At 45.4% G+C, this 26500-nt stretch overlaps 2 protein-coding genes and 1 long non-coding RNA gene across 3 annotated transcripts; 1 reads left to right on the forward strand and 2 right to left on the reverse strand.

Annotated features, from left to right (window-relative positions):
- Positions 1-3552: 3552 nt before the first annotated feature.
- Positions 3553-7474, reverse strand: LOC311311055. Its single transcript, XR_014630533.1, has 3 exons — positions 7274-7474; positions 4706-4807; positions 3553-4604 (listed from the first exon to the last, which is right to left on the reverse strand). It is a non-coding gene; the product is annotated as an uncharacterized lncRNA (long non-coding RNA).
- Positions 7475-8415: 941 nt separating this feature from the next.
- ntan1 (N-terminal asparagine amidase) lies at positions 8416-11771 on the reverse strand. The gene is made up of 10 exons (XM_084440677.1): positions 11624-11771; positions 11384-11486; positions 11207-11272; positions 10749-10857; positions 10467-10540; positions 10258-10311; positions 10059-10112; positions 9879-9976; positions 9069-9182; positions 8416-8710 (listed from the first exon to the last, which is right to left on the reverse strand). The coding sequence occupies exons 1-10, from the start codon at positions 11702-11704 to the stop codon at positions 8540-8542; spliced, it is 924 nt and encodes a 307-aa protein (XP_084296803.1). The 5' UTR covers positions 11705-11771; the 3' UTR covers positions 8416-8539.
- Positions 11772-12275: 504 nt separating this feature from the next.
- Positions 12276-26449, forward strand: ddx17 (DEAD-box helicase 17). The gene is made up of 13 exons (XM_084440802.1): positions 12276-12544; positions 12856-13024; positions 13835-13931; positions 14130-14263; positions 17518-17583; positions 17812-17953; positions 18844-19004; positions 19817-19989; positions 20857-20967; positions 21255-21316; positions 21466-21525; positions 24151-24384; positions 25394-26449. The coding sequence occupies exons 1-13, from the start codon at positions 12495-12497 to the stop codon at positions 25858-25860; spliced, it is 1926 nt and encodes a 641-aa protein (XP_084296928.1). The 5' UTR covers positions 12276-12494; the 3' UTR covers positions 25861-26449.
- Positions 26450-26500: the final 51 nt, after the last annotated feature.

Raw genomic sequence — 26500 nt, forward strand, 5'->3', positions numbered from 1 at the left:
GTGGGTTGATTTTGGTGTCCTTCTTTATTTATTTTGGTGCCAACAGAGAAATGCAGGTCAACATTGACCGGAGGGAGGGAGGGAGTGATAACCGGACAAACGCTATCCTAGGTGCGCTGGCTTACAGCCATGCACAAAAACAGGCCAGGTCCAGCCTGGCTTTCGGCGGGGCTGGCTTGTTTCTCTTAAGGACTGGTTAGTGGGAGGGAATCAGCCATGCTACCGAAATAGCTGTGAACTGTCTTGTCACCTGGACACATCAGTTCCAATGCTTCCAATGCTAATCCAGCACAATAAGACCGTGATAGCCAGTTAGCTCATGAGCTCACAACTAGCAGCAGCTTCCATAACATTAATGGTAGCTGTCGTGGTTAACTGTGGTCCTATAACGTTAGCTATTTTGCTGCTGTTGATCCGGCCTGCCTCACCCTTCCATCCGGCCCGCGACGTGATGTCAAAAATATAATATAATCCGGCCTACAAAATAATTTAATTTTGCGCCGGCACGCAGGCCTACAATGCGAAATTCAAGCTGCACATACGTGGGGGTAAATTCTGTTATTGTGCACAGCGCGCAAGGTGTGTGATGCAGTCAGGTGCAATCAATCCACACGCGACTATGAAGTATGAACTATTTGAACGGAATGCAGCTAGCCACCGAGAGGTTGTTTTCATGGTTAACTAACGTTAGGAACACAGACAGTTTCAAGAAAGATCGACATTGCAGTATTTTTTTGTGGAGTTCAATGGAAGTGCTACCTGTCTGATCTGCAAGGAAAAGAAAAAGCCGTCATTCATTACTAAACATGGAGAACAGTATAGCTGAATCCCAATCTGAGTGCGCAAACCACCCTTGCGGCCCCTCGCACTTGCGGCCTGAGGCCTGAGCACTTAATTGACGCCAGCTGGAAGGGCCAGAGGGTGCAGGGCCATAAATTAAATGGGATAGCGTGCCAACAGGTGCGTTCGAGATGAGCCAGTGCTGCGCATCAGCGGTGGTCGGCGCACGTGCATGTCGGTTAGTTTTATGTCCGAGGTGGACCCGACTGCGTCTGACTTGCTCTGACGTCATGCACGCGCCGGTAACGATAATCTCACGAGATCAAGGCGGCCGCAGTCCCCAGAGCCAGGCGGCTGTAGTTTCTCTTGTCAAGAAAGATAGAGAATTACAATCCCTGGAACCCCAACCAACCCCCCGTGAGCCTGAGGTTCCCCGATCTTGGCCTCGTGAGTCTAGGGCAGGGCCGCCTGACCGCTGGCCTTTATCAGAGGTCCCGGAGGCAAAGCCTCCCCAGCCCCAGCCCACCATCCGTGTGGCATTTGGACTCGATTCCCCCGGTTCCAGCCTAGAGTAGAGTCACTACTCTCTCCCTCGGACCTTGCTGAGTGAAAAGAAGAATCGTTACTGGAGAGTGGCATTGTGGAAGAGGACTCTGTATCATTACAGCGGGGATCTAGGGGGCAAGCTGAGAGTTGTCAGGGCAGGGCCGTATAGGGTGAGTGATGAGACTAGGCCTGCTTATCACACTCCTTCTAAATATATATTCCTGTTAATGATTTATTACCTTGTAATCTGATTTTACTTGCTTATGCTTGTAGTTAGACAGTTAGAGTAAGACAGGAAATAGAGAAGCATGTCTAATTTCAGGAAGTACTGGAGTTGTGCATGAGACCATGAGACTGACTTGTGAGTCTAGTTATGGAAATAAAAAAATCATTTTCAGAAATATTGCACTTTCTTATGGTTACAGTAGTAATACTTGAACGTTTAAATGGCCCTCCTATGAGATGACAATACCAGCAGTGGCCCAAGCCAATTTGAGTTTGAGACCACTGCTTTAGATGGTGAAGTAAGTACACCAAGACACAGTGGCTTATGTAAACACTTGATTGAGTTAGCAGGTAGCATTCTTGTTTGTAGCTAACTATGGATCTTTTAGATGAAATGGTCATGCCCACTTTATAACTACTGTATAACTTCACACATCACACCAGCCCTCCATGAGCTTCACTGGCTACCAGCCAAACACAGAATCGACATTAAAATTCTGCTCAACACCTACAAGGCCCTCAACAACCTGCCCCTCCCTACCTTGCTGATCTCCTCCACCACCACGTCCCCTGCCGATCCCTCAGGTCCGCTACTGCCAACCTGCTGCAAGTTCCCAAGACAAAGCGCCGGACCTGGGGTGAGCGGGCTTTCTCGGTCGCTGCCCCCACCCTGTGGAATTCACTACCCTCCCACATCAAAACCTCCCCCACCCTTTCTTCTTTTAAAACTGCGCTCAAAACTCACCTTTTCACACTTGCTTTCCCCATCTAACCCCCCCCCCTTTTGCTGTTTGATTTTAACTAATTTTCTTTGTCTCTAACCCTATTTCTGATTTAATAAAGCTATGTATTGTATTGTGTAATGTAAAGCGACTTTGAAAAGCGCTATACAAGTTTGATGTATTATTATTATTATTATTAACTTAAATGAAGAAGAACTGAAATGTTATATAAATAGCCTATGGAAATGTACAATAATGGTGTCTTCCTTCCTTTCCTACTAAATGCTAAATAAACAGAATATCAAAGTACAAAAATATACACAGAATGGGATTCTGCTATAGTGGTCAGCATTTTTCTTTTTTGCCCACAAAGAAATAACATTAACAGACAATGTGTAAACATGCTTTCTCGCTGTTCAATTGATTAATCTGTCTTGTTCTGTCCTGGTCAGATATGTCACTATAATCAGGGGTTAAATTGGGATTTTTTATGCTGTTTCTCCACGATAGAGAAACAGCATGAGAGACCACGATGGTGAACATGGATTGGCTACATTCTTTTAACAATAAAGATAGAAAAAAATGTAAAAATAAATTAAATGTTGATGATAGATTGTCAAGATGGCATATGTTTACTTATGGACCACAATGGGAACAAGCCTCTGGCATTTTTGTGATAACCTTTTGGCCTTTTAAGGTACTGATGTATTTTTAAACTATCAATAAATTAATCAATCAATCAAAAATTAGGGGCTAGGGTTAAGGGGGAGTATTGGGATTGGGCCTTGATGTCCCTGAATGTCCCTGAAAATCAGGTACACCGGTAGGGTACTTCATTACTCCCCGAGGGCACATTGCAGTTACACCAGCCACATTCAATGGACATGACCACAAAGTACATACGATAAGAACACTTTAACTACTGTTGCTACAGTACCAGCAACCTTGGTTGTATGGCAATATAGTCCTGAGATAGATAGATAGTCAGATAGCTGACTGACTGCGTGTAAATAAATAAATAATTGTACACCTACCTAGTGTACCTTTTCTGAGAACATTATAGATTCTAAAACGTTTAACAAACTATTAACAGCAACTCTGTTGATATACAGTAGGCTATTACATATACAAGTGATTCATATTGGGGTTAGGGTTAGTGGATGGTTCGGTAGTGGGTGACATAGGGGCAGGGCTGGCCAATGCCCCACACAAATTAAACAGGAGCAGGTTCTTCTAAAATTAGCTTTTATTTTGGAAAAAAAACAAATACAGGCTAAAAACAGACAGAGCTAAAATGGTAAAACAAGGGTAAAATGACCAAGACCAAGAATAAAACACACCGGTTCTCAGGTCTCCCTTGACCATTCACCTTTGCACACTTGTGGTCAATTTGAATTGGTGGGAGGGGCTTACAATTCATTTAGCCAATCCTGCAGTGTTACAGGGACGTGTTGGGGAACAGTGTGTGATGGGATGCATTTGGGCTCACTAATGAATGTGGAACATGATTGTACTGTATGTGTGATGTATTCTATGTATTAAATGTAAAGTTTACAGTTCACACCCGAGTCACACATAATCACTCGCACAGACACACAAAACACTCAATAACTGGACACTTAACTGCACTGGGTGTTAATGTTTGCAAAATTAAAATACATGTTCACTGTGGTAAAGTATGAACGGTAATAATAGAATGATAAAAAGAGGGCCCTTACACAAAGAAATACAGACACTTTGATAAAATAGGGAATATTAAAAAATAATCTGGATGAGTTCCTTCCTTACACATACTATACTGTAGGCATCTACATAGGGAGCCCTGAAATAAAACCAGGAGTTACCATACCTCCTTCTTTATCATCTCCATTAATGATGATGAATATTGAAACCTGTCTCTCTCTGCTACTGACTGCAGCTTCTCAAAATACCGATAGCTCTTCATGGCTCGCTCCCAGCGCCAAACTGCACCAAGTAGGAAAACAATAACACAAATTGACATGAGAATTACACTCACCACATACATCGCTGCTGACACCATTTCCATGTCTGTGAAATACGCTATAACCATCACACATTCAACGATACAAAGCAATGCCAGGGTGTGTTTGAGCTTATCCAGTTGCTGCTTGAATATCTCAATTTGAAGCCCGTCGATTTTTTCTTTCAGTTCCTCTTCTCTCCGCTGCCCTCTTTCCACCCTCTCCTTCACAACATCCGCCTCTCTTCCCAGCTCTGCTATGGTATGTTCCAGGTCACGACTAATGACGCCCATGTCCATGGCTTTCTGCAGCTCTGCAGTCAGCCTCTTCAGAGGCCCCTCATCACCGTCTTTGAATGAAAGAGCCATTTGTATTCATACAAACGTTCAGACAGGCTGTCTGGCTGTCTGGGTTAAAGTGAAAGTCTTTTTTTGGGGAAGTCATACTCACTGCAGGTTGTGTTGGCATCATCACCATCACTCTTCTTCTCAGAGTCTCTCTCCTTGCCTGATGACTCGTCCATGCTGATGTTGGTGGTTGCAGGTGCACTCTCTTTCAAAATATTGAAGTATATTGAAAATATTACAAGTTCAGCAGTTCAACATTTTTGGTGGGAAATGGCTTAACAATGCATTTATTCTTTGTTAATGGCAAAATGAATCCAGGTTCAGGAGGTCATGAGTGCTAATTAGGGTGAATAATTGATATGGAAATGTACATCAAAAATAATTTGCATACATTTATATTCAGAAAAATGTAAAACAGCCTTCTCAGACTTATCAGACCCATTTTCAGTCTGACATGAACCTGAACCTGGGTGACCAAGAACCCGATGGTCACTCTGACAGAGCTCCAGCGTTCGTCTTTGGAGATGGGAGAACCTTCCAGAAGGACAACCATCTCTGCAACACTCCATCAATCAGGCTTTTATGGTACGAGTGGCCAGATGGAAGCCCCTCCTCAGTAAAAGGCACATGACAGCCTGCTTGGAGTTTGCCAAAAGGCACCTAAAGGATTCTCAGACCATGAGGAACAAAATTCTCTAGTCTGATAAAACCAAGATTGAACTCTTTGATCTGAATGCCAAGTGGCATGTCTGGAGGAAACCAGGCACCGCTCATCACCTGGCCGATATCATCCCTACAGAGAAGCATGGTGGTATCATCACCTGGCCGATATCATCCCTACAGAGAAGCATGGTGGTATCATCACCTGGTTAATACCATCCCTACAGAGAAGCATGGTGGTATCATCACCTGGCCGATACCATCCCTACAGTGAAGCATGGTGGTATCATCACCTGGCCGATATTATCCCTACAGAGAAGCATGGTGGTATCATCACCTGGCCGATACCATCCCTACAGTGAAGCATGGTGGTATCATCACCTGGTCGATATCATCCCTACAGTGAAGCATGGTGGTATCATCACCTGGTTAATACCATCCCTACAGTGAAGCATGGTGGTATCATCACCTGGTTAATACCATCCCTACAGTGAAGCATGGTGGTATCATCACAAGCATTGGCGATTTTATAGGGGGGGCAGGGGGGGCAAGTGCCCCCCCTGATTGGACAGCCCAACTCTGCTCAGATTCTTAAAAAAAAAAAAAAAAAAAACTTTCTTTTTTTACTAACACAATTATTAAATACATAATTGTGGTTTGTACCAGTTTGTGTTAGATCATCATTAATTTTAAAAGTGTATTTATTACTTAAACTAGGCTACCTTTAAAAATATATATATATTCATAATCCACTAATGGCACAACTCGTCCGTGGAAAAAAATGAGATCTGACTGTACTGCTCAGTGCTCAACAAGCTACAACTAGCCAACCTGCTCATAATGGCAAAAAGAGCTATAAAAACAATTTACCACTTCTTCATAAAATAAAATAAAATCTGGCAATGCTAATGAAGAAGCTACCACTCGAAATGACAGCGCAGCAGGTGCAATCGAATGCAGAAGTGCTCCAGAGGCTATCAAAGCTAGCACTAGCACTAGCAACATCACCATCGGCGAGGAAGCTAGCCCCAGCAGGCAGTTGCAGTTTGATGTTGTGATGTTGGGTATGGCCTAGTGCTCGGTCATAAAGTCATATTGACATGATCGTGGTGTCTAGATGAAGTTTGATGCGTTGTACATATTGAATTGTCATACGGATTTCTTATTAGCATACTGTTCACAACTTGTATTCTTTGTAAATAGATGGGACGAGACGGCAGAACTGTTTTGTTTTTTTTCTCACGTCAAAATGTTGCCCCCCTACTCTCAGAGGGTAAAATCGCCTATGATCACCTGGCTAATACCATCCCTACAGTGAAGCATGGTGGTATCACCTGGCCAATACCATCCCTACAGTGAAGCATGGTGGTATCACCTGGCCAATACCATCCCTACAGTGAAGCATGGTGGTGGCAGAATCATGCTGTGGGGATGTTTTTCAGCAGCAGGAACTGGGAGACTAGTCACGACTGAGGGAGAGATGAATGCAGCGATGCACAGAGAGATCCTTGAGGAAAAACCTGCTCCAGAGCGCTCTGGACCTCAGACTGGGGTGAAGGTTCACCTTCCAACAGGACAACGACCCTAAGCACACAGCCAAGATAACAAAGGAGTGGCTTCGGGTTCCTGTAAGTTCCTTCTTTCTCATGTGTCAAGTGAAGAAAAAAGCCTGATTTGGAATCGTATAACTTTTAACTTAAACTGAACTTTTTAACACTAGTTCTTTTGAACAGGTGTTTTCTCATTATAATATTTGGTTAAGCCTGTTTAGTTGAAGGATAAATTCACTACTTTGGACTTCAGGAGGTATTCGCCTTATTCACCTGGCAGCCATATTGGTCAGTCTAGGGTGTGGATCAAGGAATCTAATTCTAAATCTTTTTAGATTCCTTGATCCGCACCCCTTCACCTTACTAAGCCTCCGCATTTGTCTTTCCATTTGAATTAATTTAAACAATACGCACATGAATCAAATACAAATATTAATTATGCTGTATACGCTGGCACTCACCCTACATCTGACTTTTCCTTACAATGCAGTGTCGATCATAGACGGAAATTATTTCCTATCATGTGACTCGACTACACTGTACTGTACCCATGGAATAAAGCAGTGCCAGTCGAAGCACATTTCCTGCCCTAGGAAAGCTTATCCCCCGCCCACCAAGTCAACTGCACGACAAAGGGTGTGAACTTCCTTATACAATGTTTGAATAACCGCCATCAGGTCACTTTTCATTCATTACTTAATCTTTTAATAATACAAACAACTGTTTGAATCAAACACTACTCAAATACTGATGGATTTGGCCACTTTTTATTCATTTAGTCATACATTCCAGAGGATCCTGCATCATGTTGGTTTAACTTACTAACCACAAAGATATCTCATGTATATACACAAATGGTGAGGTACAAATATTATTCTTATTCTTATAGTCATTGCTATAGCCTATTCTACTTGTATCGATACCATTTTCTCCAGAAACACAAAATAAAGCACATTATATTCTAAGTCACACTCCAGTCTGTGTTGGTATATCAAGAAAGAATGTAGAGCATGTGAAATATTTTCAAAAATGTTGTAAAACCATGTAATGAAGTTGGTGTTTAATGGGAGTGAATATGATTCATGCCATCTTTCAGCAACAACTTCCTAGAACTACTACACAATCCACTTATGTGGCTGCTGTGTAAGAACTCCATAATAACATGCTCTCCATTTTGAGTAAATTTCTGGTTTGTACAGAGACCCTAGCCATATACAGAAATTTGCATCTACTATGACCAGAAATAGGACAGCAAGTAAGTAAGACTTAGATGAAGACATTCAGTGCATAGTGCAATACAACAGCTGACTGCAAGAGTGCAGACGTTTGCCCTCGCAAAAAAAACAATTTGAAAACACGGCCCAAGGAAAAAGAAGGCCGGAACCACTCGTCTCCCGTCACTGAGGCAGTACCAGCCAATCAGGCGGGGGCAGCCGCAGGCATGCAGCCAATCAGTAGATACAGCGGCGTCGTTCATCCTGGACGCCCCCACACGTCCAATAAGATGTCATTCATCCAAGACGCCTCCACTCATCCAATTAAGACAAACAAACAAACACACCGATAGTCAGCCATGTGTGGCGTTAAGGAGGATGTGGGGGGGGGGGTTGCGGAACCACGGTGTCGTCCATAAGTCAGGGAGTAAAGGAGAGACCTGTTCCAGCCAGGTCATGTTAAGTTGTGTGTGTGTGTGTGTGTGTGGGGGGGGGGTAGGGGTCAGGGGGGCACTATGGCTGGGGAACCCTCTCCCAGTCCCCGTCCTCCGTCCTGCGGTAGAGCTGGGCCTGGCCGCCGGGGAACAGGCTGTCGGAGCTGGGGTGCTGCAGGAGGAACTGGATGGTGGACTTGATGTGCTGGACGAAGTGAGGCGGCTCGGCCATGGGGGAGGTGGACAGATACTGGGGGGGAGGTCACGTAAGCTGTCACACACGTTGTACATACTGATGCCACGGTCACCGCGAGGGGTGTTTTATGGTGGCCACGAAGCCAGCACTTAATACACTGTGAAGAAGTGCTGAGTGATGTTCTAGACCAATATCTAAAAACCCACGTAAGTGCCTGGATATAGATTTTGTTGTAAGCCACATATTACCACATGCAACCTTTAAACCGTACAGATGGTTCACAAAAGGGAGAGGAAAAGGGACCACTTAGAAAATGAGTGTCCTACGAAGTGACGTCTATAAAGTAATATAGGGCTACATTATAAAAATTTATTGTGGAGTCAAAATATGCCTTCCTTCCCTCAGACCTTACCTTTAAGATGGTGTCATCATTTTGTGACAGCCAGAAGGCGATATCCAGGTTGGAGGACCACTTGCAAGGGCCTATTTTCACTAGTCCTTTGCTTGAGTCATAGATATCAGCCATCTGTATGGAAGACAGTCCCTACATATCATATTTCATATAACACAATGAGATGTTTGGGTTCTATTACAATATCACATTGCAATTTTTCCGTTTAGCGACTCGGCACGGAAAGGTAATTTCCTAAGGGGGAAAATATCCAACAAGACATTGATTTTAAAAAGCCATCCATAGTTGATAATAAAAGGCAAATAAAAGGCAAAAGACTAATGCTGTGTTCACTTAGGATCAGGCAGACAGTAGACAGGCAGACGAACAATAACTTCTGGATGGCACGGGAAACAGTCCGATGGAATGCTGGCCTCACCTAATTTTTACAGTCCTGCTTTCGCCCACTAAAATGACATCCAGTTTGGTATTACCGTCTGCTGGATTCCACGTGAACGCAGCATAAGTCTTGATTTAGTTTCAAGTAGGCTACGGTCTCAAAGATTTTCAGTCTTTCCTATGGGCCTGCTCAAACTCTCTAAGATGCAACCTTCCTTCCTCTATGGCCCTGCTCGAATTCTCTAGAGATGCAACCTTCCTTCCTCCCCTCCTTTGAGGCAATCTCTGATCTAACATAACTGGACAGGTGAAAACATGTACTTCATTACACAGCTGCCACCAATCCCGTCATGTCAGATCAGTGATTTCCCCAAGGACCTATACAGTACATAGGGTATAGGATCTGAGGTAGGAACCGGTGGAATGTTCTACCTGTCCTCCAGTGAAGGTCCGTGCCGAACGCAGCTCTCCGGCCGGGCCTTTTTGGGGGAACGAGGCGGGGAACACGTCGCCCGTCTTCACGTTGACGCCTGCGCGACACGCACACAGTCAACGCGCGCACGCAAGTCGGCCCACCTGCGTAAGCTCGCTGGCAACGCGCGGACAACTCACCTATCCCGTACACCACGGGTCTGTGCATCCCGTCCACTGTGTCGTCGTTCATCTCTACAGAGGGAGGCAGAGCAGGAGGGATCATCAGCGCTGCGGCACTTTCACAGGTGGTTTAAGTGGTCGGTGGTTAAGACAAATTAATAAGACAACGACAATACTGTACAAGACAACAGGCAGCTCAAGTATGAACAGGTGGTACCTGTGATACAGCAGGTCTCAAGGTGAATGTCCTCTTTTTGTTTGTGAAAGGCCGCTGGAAGCACCAATAATACAAAGAACAATATTCTTTGTATATTATATTCCAATATATTATATTCCATATGTTATATGATTGTGTTATATTAAGACAGAGACAGATAATGTGGTAGCAAGAGCGGGGAGAGAATGAGAGAACCACAGTCGATTTACCCAGTAGGTTAAGGCTTAGTTTGTGAGACGTCATGGACTCGTCTTCGAACCCTCCGACGAGGTGGAGCTCCAGTCTGGAAGACCAGGGAGGACAGATGAGCCTTTTCAGCGTGTGCAGAGCTCACAAACCAGCACTGTTGGAGACTCCTGATGTCTCTAGTCATGTATGTGTGTGTATGTGGTCAACTCTCCAGACCTTTTATCCTGGCTCTAAAGAGAGAGAGCATGTGTCTGTGCATTCGTGTTCATGTGTGTGTGTGTGTGTGTGTGCATCTTTCTCACCTGCCCTCCTTGGCAGTGCTGCTTAGAGAAGTGACAGCTCTGACGATGAGAGGAACTTCGTCCCATGTCCTGGAGCCGTCACTGTGTGCAAGGCAAGCAGCTCCAGATCCTGGCAGTTAAAGTTAAAGTCCCAATGATCGTCACACACCCGACCTGAGGGTGGTGAAATTAGTTCTCCGCATTTGACCCATCCCCTGGGGGAGCGGTGAGCAGCAGCAGTGCCGCGCTCGGGAATCCTTTGGTGATTTACCCCCCCCCAAGCAGGGAGGCAATGGGTACCATTTTTTTTAATAGTCTTTGGTATGACTTGGCCAGGGATCGAACTCACGACCTCCCAGTCTCAGGGCGGACACTAACCACAAGGCCACTGAGCAGGCGGAAACAAAAAGTCCACTCAAAAAAGCAAACATGAGGATCACAGCTGTCAATCAATCATGCTTGAAAGATAGACCACTTACCTGTATGTCGCAGCAGAACAAGGTGGCAAGTAGTTGCATCGTCAGAGCCAATGACAGCGACGGAGTCTGGTGGAAAAGAGGGAGTCACTTCCCATGTACTGTCTGCTGTGTGCAGTTGATTCACACGGGGGAAACAATGTTGTCGCCCGTACACATGTACTGGAGCAGCCTACTTACTATCCTCTGGGGTTGTTGCTGCAAACTCTCTTTGCTGGACGTATAGGAGGCACTTTGGGTCGACATCTACAAGCGCCTTAGAGCGAAATTCGCGGGCGTTTGTCTGTAAATGTTGACAATTACAACGCATTTACTTGGCATGGACAGACAACATGAACCGCAAGCTGATGATAGTTAATTCTAACAAGGACACCACCGCATACAGGCTAGCTAGCAAGCGTTTACAGAGAATAAACCAACCTGTAAATGCGGATATCTGGCGAATAATTCTTTTGTCGAACTTGGTCGTTCGATTCGTCTTTTTTGTATTAGAATCGGCATTTTCCCCCTGCAATTCGAACTTATTCTAATAACATTCTTACCTATCCTAAACACACAAACTAGCTGAACAAACCACACATTCAAAGCTACAGCAATGAACTGGCTTCTTCTTCTACTTCTTCTCTTAGTTTAATGGTGGGTCGCGAACCAAATTCAAGGTGCATACCGCCACCTACCATCCCGGAGCGCATATGGCACGTCAGGTTACAATAACAAGCAGGAAACCAGCTAAATACGACCAATCCTGTCTTGTTATAGCTCCATGCTGTCAATTGTCTCTGCAAACCTGCAAACTCAGCAAGAAATAAATGAACTTGCTTGCACTTCATGGATGTATTAGTTGCACTTCCTGGAACCTTTTTCTTCCCCTAGACGTTCCGTCACCTTCAGAACAAGTGTGAAACAGCGCCATCCACTGTACACAAATACTACTGCATGGACACTTAAAAAACAAAGTGCTATTCCTAATCGCTCTACGAACTTTTTGTGCGTACTATGTACCACAAGATTGTGTAGTTACGCCAATTATCCTCTGAGGTTACGTACAAAGACAGGGAGGTTCTTGGGGGAGTTGACCTGACGTTTTCCAACAACTGCAAAACAAATTTATCTTTTGCTTGCTTCAGGAACCTCCGTCGCGGAATAACGTTAGCAGAGTTTTTGTTTTACGTAAATACCGTACTGTTTTAAAAATTGCGATACATTTGCACACTTTTAATTCTGTAGAATAGACCGTGCCTCTCGTGCAACTCCAGCAAATATTCGAACAAGCAAAAATATTTTCGACAAAATGAGAGGTTCATATGGGGACAGAGACAGAGACCGCGGACGTGACAGGGGGTGAGACGTTTCTCCAATATCTGTCTAGGGTTTGTTTTGTGGCCTTTTCCCAGAAGTGTAGCCTACTGTCTTAAGTTGTAGGCCTACGTGCGCAGGAATTCGTAATGCGTGCAGTCTATTGTGAAATAAGCCAAATTGTGCTTAAATTACAGCATGCCTAGAAGTTCATATACATATAGCATTTATTCCACGTAACACATAAGATGGTTGCGTAATCAAACTGGCAACGAGAGCATAATATAATGCAAGAGCTTATCATCATCCTCTTACTTCTTCCTAATCTCCTTGAATTGCCACATCTTCGTTCTCAGGCCAAGGTTTGGGTCCAGCAGCTATTCCGGCGGCAGAGGCGGGCCGCCCCCCATGAAGTTTGGGAACCCGGGGGAGCGCCTGCGGAAGAAGAAGTGGAACCTGGACGAGCTGCCCAAGTTTGAGAAGAACTTTTACAACGAACACCCGGAGATCCAGCGCATGAGTCAGGTAGAAATACACACACACACACACACACACACACACACACACACACACACACACACACACACACACACACACACAGTCCTCTCCACCATGTAACTCTTCCCAATGGTTTCCCTTATTTCAACTTTTGTTAAATATGTGTAAATAAATACATTCTGCACTGTATCCCATTATCCCTTAGCCTAACCCGGGTTCGTATTCACTGGACCGACCCCTCCCCCACCATATCCCTTACCCCCTGGTCTCTGCTGACGATGCCTGGGCTGTACAGTGTGTTCACTTACTCTAGACAAATTTATCTGTATTGAGCATAATCTTGGAGCCGGCAACAACATTTCACTGTGACTGTACACCAAACATTGTGTGACGAATGAAATGGTAACACTTTACAATAAGGGTACATTAATAAGCATTAGTTAATGCATTATTAAGCATTAAGTAACAGTTAAATAATGTCTCTATTAACCATTTACTAATGTTATTTATGTTCACTAAGGTTAACTCACCTAACTCTAACCCTAACCTTAACTAATGTATTAATTAACATTAGTAACCTAACCTAACCCTAAATAAGTATTAGTTAACATTTATGTTTTTTGTGACCCTTATTGTAAAGTGTGACAAATGAAAGAATCTTGAATCTCTACATATTGTAAGTCACTGACTCGCTGTGGATAAGAAACATCTGCTAAATGACTAAAATGTAAACACGTAAACACACACACACACACACACACACACATAATGGGACTGTGTCTATTGGCTGAATATTACTCTGTCTAAACAGTTGTATTCTGTTGTGTTTGTCTCCAGTATGATGTCGATGAGTTTCGCAGGAAGAAGGAGATCACTATCAGAGGCTCTGGCTGCCCCAAGGCTGTCACCGGCTTCCACCAGGCCCAGTTTCCCCGTGAGCAGACACCTTCAGACAACTATGGCCCGTATTCAGAGTGGGAATACAGATCTAGGATCAGTTTTGCTTTCAAGTCTCTCTGATCAAGAATATATGACAGAAGGGGTCCTATCCAAGATTAGCTCTTCTACTCTCTCAGCCTGTATTTAGAATAACTGTTTCCATGACTGCCTGTCTCTCTCTCCTCCACGCCAGAGTATGTGCTGGACGTGCTGGTCCAGCAGAACTTCAAGGAGCCCACGGCCATCCAGGCCCAGGGCTTCCCTCTGGCCCTGAGTGGGAGGGACATGGTGGGCATCGCTCAGACGGGCTCGGGCAAGACGCTGGCGGTAAGGCGTGGTCACTATACATTACAGCTCAGTCAGTTCATTTGAATGAATATAATTCACAGATTTGTCATTTGGCTCTCAAAGGACCCGAACCCATGATGCAATACACCTCGATAATAGAGTGCCTAAGCGGAAGCAGGAAGAGAAAACCGCCACGGGACCTTAAATCAGAAAAATAGTGAACGTGAGAAAAATAATTTCTTGATCCCGATTGAATTGTGCCATGACCATCACATGATGTTTTTCAATTTAAACATAAACCTTATTAATCTCAGTTAACTCGCAAGTTAGCTAATATTAGCTAGCCAACATTACACTTGTTTAAAGGAGTAGTAAAGGGAAAATGCATGTTTAGCCCTGTTTTAAGGTTACTTATGATCATATACAATGGTTCAGGTCAAAACTTTGACAAAACTAGCACTTTTGAGAAAGTCTGATAATTGCTCTACCACCGTTTTGGTCATACAATGGATGTGGGTGGGCACCTTGAAAAATCTTTCAAAAACATGTTAAACTCTCGATTTCAAAGACAAGAAGCTCACCGAGGGGGTAATTGGTGTCCGTTGGTGTTCTGACATCAAATTCGCCACAAAGTATGAATCCTGTAGGGTTTTATTGACCATTTTATGAAATCCATTGACTTGTATTGAAGCGACCGTTGCAGATGTGTAGATCAATCCGCAGAGGGGATTCAGGAAGCGGAACTACTTACGGTAGCTATTGTTATTGTTTATGTTGCTAGGCTACCTAGTTTGCGGAAGTTTACACAAGTATGTGCTGCGACTAAATAGTTCTATGCTAAATATTTTAAAAAAGCCTTTCCAGATGAACTAGAATCTTACTTTATGGCGAATGATATGTTAGAACGCCAACTAACACCTCGGTGAGTTTCTTGTCTTTGAAATTGAGAGTTTAACATGTTTTTTGAATGATTTTTCACGGTGCCCACCCACATCCATTGTATGACCAAAACGGTGGTAGAGCAATTATCAGACTTTCTCAAAAGTGCTAGTTTTGTCAACGTTTTGATCTGAACCATTGTATATGATCATAAGTAACCTTAACAAAGGGCTAAACATGCATTTTCCCTTTACTACTCCTTTAACACTCACCAAAACCTTGTAAAGCCGATCTCGCATGCCAGCTCTTACAGAACTGACTTTTGCATTCCTGCAGCTCTCAACGTGGCCAGACTAATAGTGATTTTCACCTCTTTTAATAATTTTAAACTCGCTGTGGAATAACTGCTTTATAGTATTACGACAAACTGCGACTTTCTTGACTTGCAAAATTATGTTTTAAATTGACAAACATATGTGATGGTTATGGCACAATTCAAACGGGATCAAGAAATTATTTGTTTATCGCCATTGGCTACAGTACATGTTTTTTCTGAAGAATCTGTGCAAAAATAAACACACATACACAACATTACGGAAATAAGTTAAAAGCATTCAGGACTCAGTGCAAACAGACAGGTTGCTGTGGACCAGTGCAGATTATATCAAAAACAGGTGCAGTGATCCGAAATTAAGCTGTGTAGGAGATTATTGAAGGAGGGTACTGAGATGAGGGTGTCAAGTTTTAGTGTCTTTTGTAGATTGTTCCAGTCAATGGAGGCAGCAGATTGGAAAGAGAGGGAACCGAAGGACATGCAGACTTTGGGGGTGACCAGACTGATGTGTTTGCTGGAACGTAGATTGCGTGTACTGGTGGAAATGGTCAGTAGTGAGCAGAGGTATGGTGGAGTTTTGCCAATGATGGATTTGTAAATGAACTGACACCAGTGTTTCTGACGTCTGGTTTGAGGTGATGGCCACTGGACTTGGGAGTACAGGTCACAGTGATGAGTGTTAAAAGGAGCACCGGACACAAAGTGGATGGCAGAGTGGTAGATGACGTCCAGCTTATTAAGGAGGTGTTTGGGGGCGATCCTATACAGTAGATAGATGATGTCGCCATAATCTAAAATAGGAAGGACCGTCATTTTAACCAGGGTGTGGTTAGCAGAGTGGGTGAAAGATGCTTTGTTACGATACAGAAAACCAAGCCTTTATTTGACTTTGGTGAGCAGAGTGGTGATGTGGGTTTGGAAAGAAAGTGAACTGTCGAGTCAGATACCTAGATATTTGTATGAGTTGACAAATTCTAGTTCTGACCCATCCAGTGTGGTGATATTAGTGAGAGAGGTATCTAGAGGAAGTGTTCTATTGAAGACCATGCATTTTGTTTTTTTGGTGTTTAAGAGAAGGTGCAGGTTGAAGAAGGCATATTGAATGTTGTCAAAGCTGTTGTAAAGAGGTCAAGGCAGAGTCCAGGGAGGGGCCAGATGTATACAAAATTGTGTCATCAGCATATAAATGAATGTGTGAATTGGTAGTGACAAGCGACATTATTTATATAAATCTTAAATAACGTAGGGACAAGAATGGAACCCTGAGGTACACCCATAGACAGAGACAGTGGATCAGACAACAAACCCTCAGCTTTCACAAACTGTACACGGTCAGAGAGGTAACTACTAAACCAAGTCAAACAATTGTTTGCGAGTCCCAAGTCCTTGAGTCAGTCAAGCAGGATGCTGTGGTCCACAGAATCAAAGGCCTTTGCCAGGTCGATAAATACAGCTACACAATGTGAGAAGTGACAGGTCCCAATTAGGAGTTACAGTAAACCTTTATACAGTTAAGTGAGCAACCTTGGTGTCTTGAGTCGCTTCCAGGCCCTCGCTCGCCCGCCCACCCCAGGTGCATTCCTTTTTTGTCGAGAAGTGGTATAGCGGGGGTGCGACTGGAAACAGCCAAGGGCTCTAACTTCTACAAAAACATAAGATTACAGAGTACACAATATTCTTTCCCTATGCAAGGAACGAGAGGCCAGTTCTAAATGGCCGAACAACACACAGTCTTTTAAGGATCTTTAACAAAAATCATGATTACATGACACACACTCATTCACACACAAACACCACACACTGTATTTGCACAGACAGCTGTATGTATTTCTATATCTCTCTTGAGTCAACACACACCACCTCTTGCCCACACACACACCCACACACACACACTCACACTCAGGGGAACAAAGGCAGCTGCAACAGCTACAGTACAGTCGAGTTCGGGAACAAACGTAAACCTGTTTTATTCACTGCAAAAAAGTCTAAAATGTATTGAGACACTGTTAAATTTATCTTAAATACAGTTTGATTCATACCCAGACTGAAATTATCCTCTGCCGTTGTCCCCTAACTGCAGTATCTCCTACCAGCCATCGTTCACATCAACCACCAGCCCTACTTGGAGAGAGGAGATGGCCCCATTGTGAGTACACTATCTATCTATCTATCTATCTATCTATCTATCTATCTATCTATCTATCTATCTATCTATCTATCTATCTATCTATCTGTCTGTCTGTCTGTCTGTCTGTCTGTCTGTCTGTCTGTCTGTCTGTCTGTCTGTCTGTCTGTCTCACTCTCTCTCTCTCTCTCTCTCTCTCTCTCTTTCCTCCTCCACCCCTCTTCTCTCCCTCTCTATCCCTCCCCCCAGTGCCTGGTCCTGGCCCCCACCAGAGAGTTGGCCCAGCAGGTCCAGCAGGTGGCCTACGAATACGGCAAGTCGTCCCGCATCAAGAGCACGTGCGTGTACGGCGGGGCGCCCAAGGGCCCGCAGATCCGGGACCTGGAGAGAGGTGAGGGAGGAGGCGGAGTCTGCGAGAGACGGGCCGGCGGAAGCCCCCTACGGACAATCAGAACTGCTCGGGGTTGCACTGTGTTGTGTTCGGAACGTGATTGGTCAGAACAAGGCATTCCTGCCAGATCTCTGTGGTGATTGGCCACCGTACATGATGTGTATCTCCTCAGTATAGAATGTCTCTGAAGTAGCCTGTTGCTGGCTGGCATGTCCTCAGACAAGAGTGTTCCCAGAGTTCCCAGATAAACCGACAGATTTCTACCGTACTGAAGAAATGGTAGTCAGAACTCAGTAGCGACTGTTGCTTTGAAGTGACGTCAGATAAAAAGCGGCTCATCATTTGACTGTATTTCTCTGGTCAGACTTTAGCAGAGCCTCTGCAGTTATGTGCGATGGTGTTGGTGAATTGTTGCATACCACTACCGCTACTATGTGTGTATGCCTGTTGTTTATGTGTGCACGCATATATGTATATTATTATACATATTTATACAAATTGTATGTATGTATGCATATATTCAATTCTATATTTTATAAATACTGTATATATATATATATATATATATATATATATATATATATTTCTCGTACTCTTATGTATACTCTTTACTCTGTACTCTAATCTCTTTAATCAAATCAAATCAAACTTTATTTGTATAGTGCATTTCATACACAGACACTTTACAGAGAGGAATGGGGGGATGGACATAGATCCTACCCCTACATAGCAGAGGGAAGCAAAAAAACAATCAATGTTGTACATTCTCGCTGCAAACCCCCCCCCATTCCTCTCTGTAAAGCGCATTGTGTTGCCTCTGTGTATGAAATTCACTATACAAATAAAGTTTGTATTGGATTATTTAAGTTGATCTTATCTCATCCACTCAGGCGTAGAGATCTCCATCGCCACCCCGGGCCGTCTCATTGACTTCCTGGAGTCGGGGAAGACCAACCTGCGGCGCTGCACCTACCTGGTCCTGGACGAGGCCGACCGCATGCTGGACATGGGCTTTGAACCGCAGATCCGCAAGATCGTGGACCAGATCAGGGTAGGGGGAGAAGCTTCACATGAAAGACCCAGCATGAGTGGGATCATACAGCTCACATTTACAGTTTACATTACCATGATGAAACCTGGAAGAGATGCGCAATTCACTCTTCAGGGTGCCGGGTTAGGTAATGCTCACAATGAAAAGAATAGAACCTGCACACTCATATGCTCCTGTATTGAAATTTACTTGACAACGTTTCGAGCCTCTGCTCTTCGTCAGGTCATCTTGGGACTAGTGGCGGTACCAGCAGGTTTTACCTGGGGTGGCAAAGCTTCACCTGGGGTGAACAGTTGGACTGTTGTTAATGTTTCTACCATATTTGTTTGTACTGATTTTAATTTGGACCCCTCGGAAGACCTGTCTGTCGCTTGTGCGTCGACTAATGGGGATCCATAATAAACAATAAACAAACAATAAACAATAAGGTTATCTCCCCCATTCACATTTGAACTTCAGAGATGGCAACTGGGGTTTTTCCAGGGGTGGCGAACGTCACCTCTTGCCACTGCTTGGGACCAACTTGAGGTGCCTGTCTGTCCATCTAACGAGCCGACGAAGAGCAAGAAAACGTTGTTACATTCACGACATCGGAGCATATGAGTGTGCAGGTTCTAAGGCGACATGATGGAAACACCCGTCACCCATCCAAGGATGGACACATTGATTGGTTTAGGTGATGCTACCCCTTAACCTAACCCATATACACATGGCTTATGACTTATCATGTTTTTGTGTGTTGGCGTGGCGTCCATATGCCCTCTCTCTCTCTTTGTCCCTCTTTCCTCTCCCTGACCCCCCCTCTACCCCAGCCGGACAGGCAGACCCTGATGTGGAGCGCCACCTGGCCCAAGGAGGTGCGCCAGCTGGCGGAGGACTTCCTGCGGGACTCGGTCCAGATCAACGTGGGCGCCCTGGAGCTCAGCGCCAACCACAACATCCTGCAGATCGTCGACGTCTGCATGGAGAACGAGAAGGACAACAAGTGAGGCCACCCGACCCGTCGGTCGTGTTTGGATGAACGGCTGCCGTGTTCCTAACCTGACGCGCGCCAGATGGGTTGTTTCACTCAGCCATCTGGGAAAGCTTGGTTGGAAACTGTTTGGGAAAAGGGCAGGCACTTTGCTAGTATTTCCTCAAAGAACCGATCGGCCAATGAAACGGATCTCTATCGAGCTTTTCCAGACTGACGAGTGGAGTGAAATGAGAGCTTGCAAGATAAGATAAGACTTTATTCCCCCAGGGGGAAATTAGGCCTTTCAGCAGTTGAAAATTACACAAATGTTGGAAAGAAAAACACTAGATACAGAGTAATAAAAGAAGATAGATAAGATAAGGGAGGGAGGGGGGGGGGGGGGGGGTTGCAGCATAAAAAGAGCGACAGCAAAGAACTAGTCTGTGATCCAAGCCACTGAGTCAAGGTCCAAGGTCTACCTGCATGGCTGGGAGCTTCTCTGCGAGCTGGAGGGGGAGGATGGTGCTGAAAGCACCGGAGAAGTCAAAGAACAAGACCCTCACTGAACACCCACTCGAGGGAGTCGCTGGGCCTCAAGCGTTGCAGAACCAGTCTGTCAAATACCTTCATGACATGAGATGTCAGTGTCACTGGCCTGTAGTCGTTGAGGACGCCGGGACGTGCCTTCTTGGGCACTGGAATGATGCAGGAGGTCTTCCTGGGGGTCTTCCAGCCTCAGGGAGAAGTTGAATAGGTGTTGGAATATGCCCGCTAGCTGCATTCACCGCGTCACGATCATCTCGAATAGCCTCCTGACCTCTGACCTGTAACGGTTTCTAACCCCGTGGCGCGACAGAGACGGCACTGAGTGAGGTGTTTTTGGTCTGTCGTCTCCAGGCTGCTGCAGCTGATGGAGGAGATCATGGCCGAGAAGGAGAACAAGACCATCATCTTCGTGGAGACCAAGAAGCGCTGCGACGAGCTCACCAGGAGGATGAGACGAGACGGGTGAGAGGAGAGAGATAGTGTGTGTGTGTGTGTGTGTGTGTGTGTGCATTTGTGTGTGTAGGAGAGATAGTGATGATGTGTGTGTGTGTGTGTGAGAGAGAGAGAGAGAGAGAGAGAGACAGACCGAGGGGGATAGAGAGCGTGAGAAAATTGGAACAAACACAGTATAACGTTCCACAGAGGGAAGTGTGTGAGCACAGACATGAGACACCAGTGATGTGAATGTTGTTTGCGAGTTCAGCAGCATCTTCTTTCCGCTCTCTCTCCCGTCACGGCGATTCTCGCAGATGGCCAGCCATGTGTATCCATGGGGACAAGAGCCAGCCAGAGAGAGACTGGGTTCTGACCGGTGAGTCATAGTTCAGTACACGCGCGCTCGTGAGCTGACTCATCTCGGTCGAGAGATGAAAGCAAAAGATGCCGTCTTTTGTTGACCTCGCTATCTTTTTCGGTCGTGACGTTCTAAACGTTTTCTTTACTGTTCTGTCATGTGTTCAGAGTTCCGCAGTGGCAAAGCTCCGATCCTCATCGCCACCGACGTGGCCTCTCGTGGTCTGGGTATGTCTTCTCAATACACACACACTCGCGCACGCACACACATACACACACACTAGAATAGCTAACAGACATGTTTCACACCATTTTTCTTCAATAGAATTACAGCAGTTTGTCTGTTTTCAACAAAGTCTTTATGAAATACTGTTTTTAGTGAAAAACACACAGTAGGATCTGTTATAGTGATTGAATGTCATCTTTGTTTGCTTAATCTCCCATCCGTTTTTCAGGTTTAATACTTCTTAAAACATTTGCACATCGCAATATGTCCTATTGCACCTGTCCTGTACAGCTGAGCACAAGAACCCTCAAGGCAATAACCCAAAACCAGATTTTCTGCTCATTTTCAGCAATGTACCATTTCTCTTGCTACGGATCTATAGAGAAACGCTAAAGCTGGAACAGTAGAATACAGTATGCAACGTCCACACTGGAAGGCCCCAGGCCTTCAGCCCCCCCCCCCCCCTCCCAGAGCTTCACAGTCTGTTTCTTGTTACTGTAGTTCAAAAAAGCTTCCCTCCACTGGGGCTCTCTGGAACACTGCCTGAAGAGGGGGGTGGGGGAGGGTGGAGTGGGTGGGGGGTTGGTGTTGGGGTAGGGTGCAGGTATGCCCTCCCTCCACCTTCCACACCAAAGACTCCCCTCTCACCATGTCTCCACTGTGGTTACGGTTGGATTATTCTCAGGTCAACGTTGATCCTTTCACCGTGTAGCTGAACTATATTTTGGGGTCGGATATTCTCAGGATAGGGTCACTGTGTTTCACAGCATGTGTTCTAGATAGCCTATAATATGATACGTGTTGGGGGGTCTTGCTAGTGAAAGAACATGTCTGTCCAGTTCTCCCCAAGTTCGCCTGGAACGTTTACTTTGGGTCCTTTTTGGTCAACCTGGAAGTGAGCAGGGGAAGTCAATATGTTGGACTTTGCCATGACTGTATCCTTGTTCTCTTTTTTTTTCTCTCTCTCTCCCCACCCCCCCCTTCAGGGTTGGCAGCACACGGCCGCTCAGGCAGTCTGTGCTGGAGTCAGAACTGGGGCTGCCCATCAATGCCCCCAGTCACGTTATGCTAACGGCTAGCCCGCATGCTAAATGCAAACGGCTAGTTTTAACAAGGATACAGCTGAGCCCCCCCGCCCCGCCCCCCGCCCTGAATACTTCCTCTCTCACGTTCCCTCGTTCTCTGTCACCTAAGCTCCTCCACAACCCCCCCCCTCCCATAGTGTTATCCCAGCAAGCTCACCTTGGGACCAGCCTGAGGTGCCTGTCTGTCCGTCCGTCCGAAGGCAGACAGACAGGGAGAGAGTTGTAGGAGCTCGTCTGGATCCAGTCCTGGAGCCGGTTCTCTGCGGAGGTCCTGCAACTCGGCGAGAGAGCACCAGAACCAGCCGTTCGCCGTTGCGGTGGGGTGGGGGGTTTGGATGTTAAAGGTTCTGCTCCCGCCTGAGGTTGCCGGTGTGTGCAAAGGGTGTGTGGGGGGAGGTCATGGTGGGAGGGGGGGTGACATTGCGTATTACCCCTCCCTCCTCTCTCCCCTCCCCCCCCCCGGAGCCCCTCCAAATGAGCCAGGACTGTTCAGGGGGTGACTACCCTTGTAAAACAACTTGAAAAGGGGTAAGTACCTCAGCACCCCCTTCGCTAACTTCTCCACGAGCTCTCAACCTCTCATTCAAGTAGGCCCTAGTCCCATCCTGCCTGCACTCTAACTGAAACAATACAGGGTAGTTGTTTAAGACTGTTTTGTTACAGAAATGTGCACCTCCACCATTTTCTCCCTCCATTTTTCCCTATGGGGGACGTTCGGTTGTTGTTCGGCAGGTTCACGAAGTATCAAAATGGCCACTCTGCGTTACCATGGAAAAGGGCGGGAAAAAGGGAGACTTAATTCTCGATCCCAGCAGTGTTGTCAGAGCCCCATGCCTTCTGTAATGAGAAACAGACTTCATCTCTCTGTCACTGTAGCGCTTTGGAACAGAAAAACAGGTGGATTGAACAGTGTACGGTCAATCAATATAACATTGAAATTGAAATTCAGTCAAACCTATAAATATTCAGAGACGTTTTTATGAAAATGCAAAAGCGACGTGCGGCTCCTTTTTGATCTCCCCTGGTGGTAGTAAAGCTTCACTTAGCCAGAAACTCTGCGGTGTGTTCAAATGGGAGAAGAGCTACTACGTAAGCAACGCAGGATTGATTGAATAAATGTATGTACAGTAGCATAACCATACACATCATAAGTAGCTGCCTCTTGCTTCTCATTCGTCCACCTACAGTATGTGGCCCCCCCTATTTGGCGAAGATATTTAGATCACTGAGATCTATTCTAAGATTCTAGTTAGCATCGAGCAACTTTATTACTTTTGATTATTGGCGAGGACTGTGAGGTAAGTGTCTTTTCTTGTGTTTAGCTTGTTACAGTATGAACCACAATATTAGAATAATTCTCAGCTTTTAAAAAACATTTGAATACAACATAATTTGTGATAGTTGTGCAGTGATAGCTGTGCAGCTCCGTACACGAGACGACGAGATTGAAAAGCTTTGGTGTGGTTTGACATGATCTCCCTCCTCTCTCTCTACGTCCAAATCACCTCCGCCTCCCAACCCCGCCACTGCGTCCTCCCGCAGACGTGGAAGACATCAAATTCGTCATTAACTACGACTACCCCAACTCCTCCGAGGACTACGTCCACCGCATCGGCCGCACGGCGCGCAGCACCAACAAGGGCACGGCCTACACCTTCTTCACGCCGGGGAACCTGCGCCAGGCGCGCGACCTGGTCAAGGTGCTGGAGGAGGCCCGGCAGGCCATCAACCCCAAGCTGCTGCAGCTGGTCGACTCCGGGCGTGGCGGCGGAGGGGGTGAGTCACCTGGGTGGGAAGTATCTAAGCGGGTATTTTAACGTGTTAAAGCAGCAACGTTTAATGATAAGTAGAAGGCTTCAGGCCAACATGTCAGCTTTGATCTTATTAGTGTGTAATGCTGAAAGTTCTTGAAAAACCATGCATGAGTAGTATGAGTGGTGTAGTGGAGGGTATATGGAGTATAGGCTACCCACTTCTTTAATCATGGACCCACAGTATACCCACTTCTTTAAACACCACTAATGTTAAAACTGTAACATTTGTGCTACAGTATACCCCAGTCACCACCTCATCTCTGTGCATACTTATTCCTCTTCCGTACACTTTTTTCACCATATATTTCCTCTCACACTGTTTAACCAATTTTCACCATTGAAACTTTTTTCAGTTCAGCTTTGCATGCACATTTTTCTGCTTCTACTTTTTGTTTTGATATCGTTTACACTTTCTTAGTAATTTAACTTTTATTTGTAGTTTTTTACTATTGAAATGAATGGTGGAATATTCAGCTTTTAGAGTGGTGGCAGTTACTAATTCGAAAACATTTTAACTGTCACTAAACAGTTTTAGTAGCTCATACACATATTATACACTACTGTAAATACAAATAGTATACACTGTTCACACGATTCCGCTGATTCCTACAATGTCATTATCTAAGCTCTGCGGCTTAGTTTCCAAGCTGTGACCATTTGTTTGAACGCCATGCAGCCCATTGACACTAATGCACTCTAGCAGTCGTAATCAAGGCTATATAAGTACTATTTTTTCACCTACTGTACATTCTATCTTACCCATTACACATTTATTGGCACTTTTTTCACCTTTTACAATATTTTCACTATTTAAACCGTTCCCTACCCATTTCCTCTTTAACTATTCACCATTTGAACTTCATTCAACCTATTTAATACCATTAATACTACATATTACACCTGCTTTCTGCATACTTTTCCTAGTTGTATATCGGTAGTGCCGATAGCGATCAGTTCTTTCTTTTCTGAAGGCGGCAGGATGCGTTACCGTAGCAGCGGCTCAACTGCCAACAACCCTAACATGATGTACCAGGCCGAGTGCGAGCGCCGCATGCGCCCCGGTGCCGGTGGCAACAAGGACGGCCGCGGCAGCTTCGCAGGCCGCGACGGGCGGGGCCGTGACGGAGACAACCGGCCCCCCTCCTCCTCCTCCTCCTACAAGGACCGGAGCAGGGTCGACCAATACCAGAGCTACAGTCGGAGCGGCGGGGGCCAAACAGGCAGTTCCTCGGCAGCGAGTGGCGGCGGGGGGCAGAACCAATCGGGTCAGCCCCAGACCCATTTTGGTCCGCCTCCTCCGCCCCCGGGGGGTGGGCCCCAGCCCCTGATGGCGCAGCAGTTCGCCCTGGCCCAGCCTCCGCTCATGAGCTTCCTAGGGCAGCCGGCGTACCCCTTCGCTCCCCCGCCCCCTCCTCCACCCCCGGCGCCCAGGAAGTAGTGTCAGACACCACTCTGGAATCCCAGTTAAGCTAAGAGTAACAATGTACTTCTCTTCCTGGAAGGACATTGAGAGCTCATGTGATTGAGGAGGTAAGGGCTAATATTTGACTGTTTTGTACTTGGTTTGGGTTTGTGATATTTCCTGCCCTCTGTGATAATTGCATTGTACCGACTTTATTTTGCTTGTTTTCACCACCCTGTAGAACTGCTCCATTATATGATTTTTCTTGCCATCACTCATGCATGTTCTCTCTGCTTCCCTATGTCTGCACTCCTCTGGAACGTACAGTGTTGCTATATCATTATCTATTTTCAATTCTGAATGTGAACTCTTAAGACTAGTTTAGAACACAAAGCTATTATTTCTAGCTCTATGGCTTTACCGTATTGTTCATTGCTCTATCTGTAAAAAAAGAAGAAAAGGACCATCTGGGTTCTATAATCATGTCATTATCCTTAGTTCATAAACCAGAAATCAGCACATCCAATGTTTGCCTCAAGAAACGTGGACACAATAACAATCAATGTGTGCGTGCACAAAGGTATATGTTCTTTTTCTACACTTTACTACACAGCATAAATAAAGATTTTACACAACGTTAAACTGTCATTGATCTTTCTATCCATGTGCCTGACAA

This window comes from Borostomias antarcticus, assembly GCF_949987555.1.
Source record: "Borostomias antarcticus genome assembly, chromosome: 7".
NCBI lineage: Eukaryota > Metazoa > Chordata > Actinopteri > Stomiiformes > Stomiidae > Borostomias > Borostomias antarcticus.

Excerpts from the sequence above, each read along its gene's own strand:
- ntan1 (XM_084440677.1), bottom strand. The coding sequence starts at position 11,704 with ATGCCGATTCTAATACAAAAAAGACGAATCGAACGACCAAGTTCGACA. Across the intron at positions 10,858-11,206 it reads TGTTCTGCTGCGACATACAG|GATCTGGAGCTGCTTGCCTT; the intron begins GTAAGTGGTCTA and ends TTTAACTGCCAG. Across the intron at positions 10,113-10,257 it reads TGAGACCTGCTGTATCACAG|AGATGAACGACGACACAGTG; the intron begins GTACCACCTGTT and ends CTCCCTCTGTAG.
- ddx17 (XM_084440802.1), top strand. The coding sequence starts at position 12,495 with ATGAGAGGTTCATATGGGGACAGAGACAGAGACCGCGGACGTGACAGG. Across the intron at positions 13,025-13,834 it reads AGATCCAGCGCATGAGTCAG|TATGATGTCGATGAGTTTCG; the intron begins GTAGAAATACAC and ends GTTTGTCTCCAG. Across the intron at positions 19,005-19,816 it reads AGATCGTGGACCAGATCAGG|CCGGACAGGCAGACCCTGAT; the intron begins GTAGGGGGAGAA and ends CCTCTACCCCAG.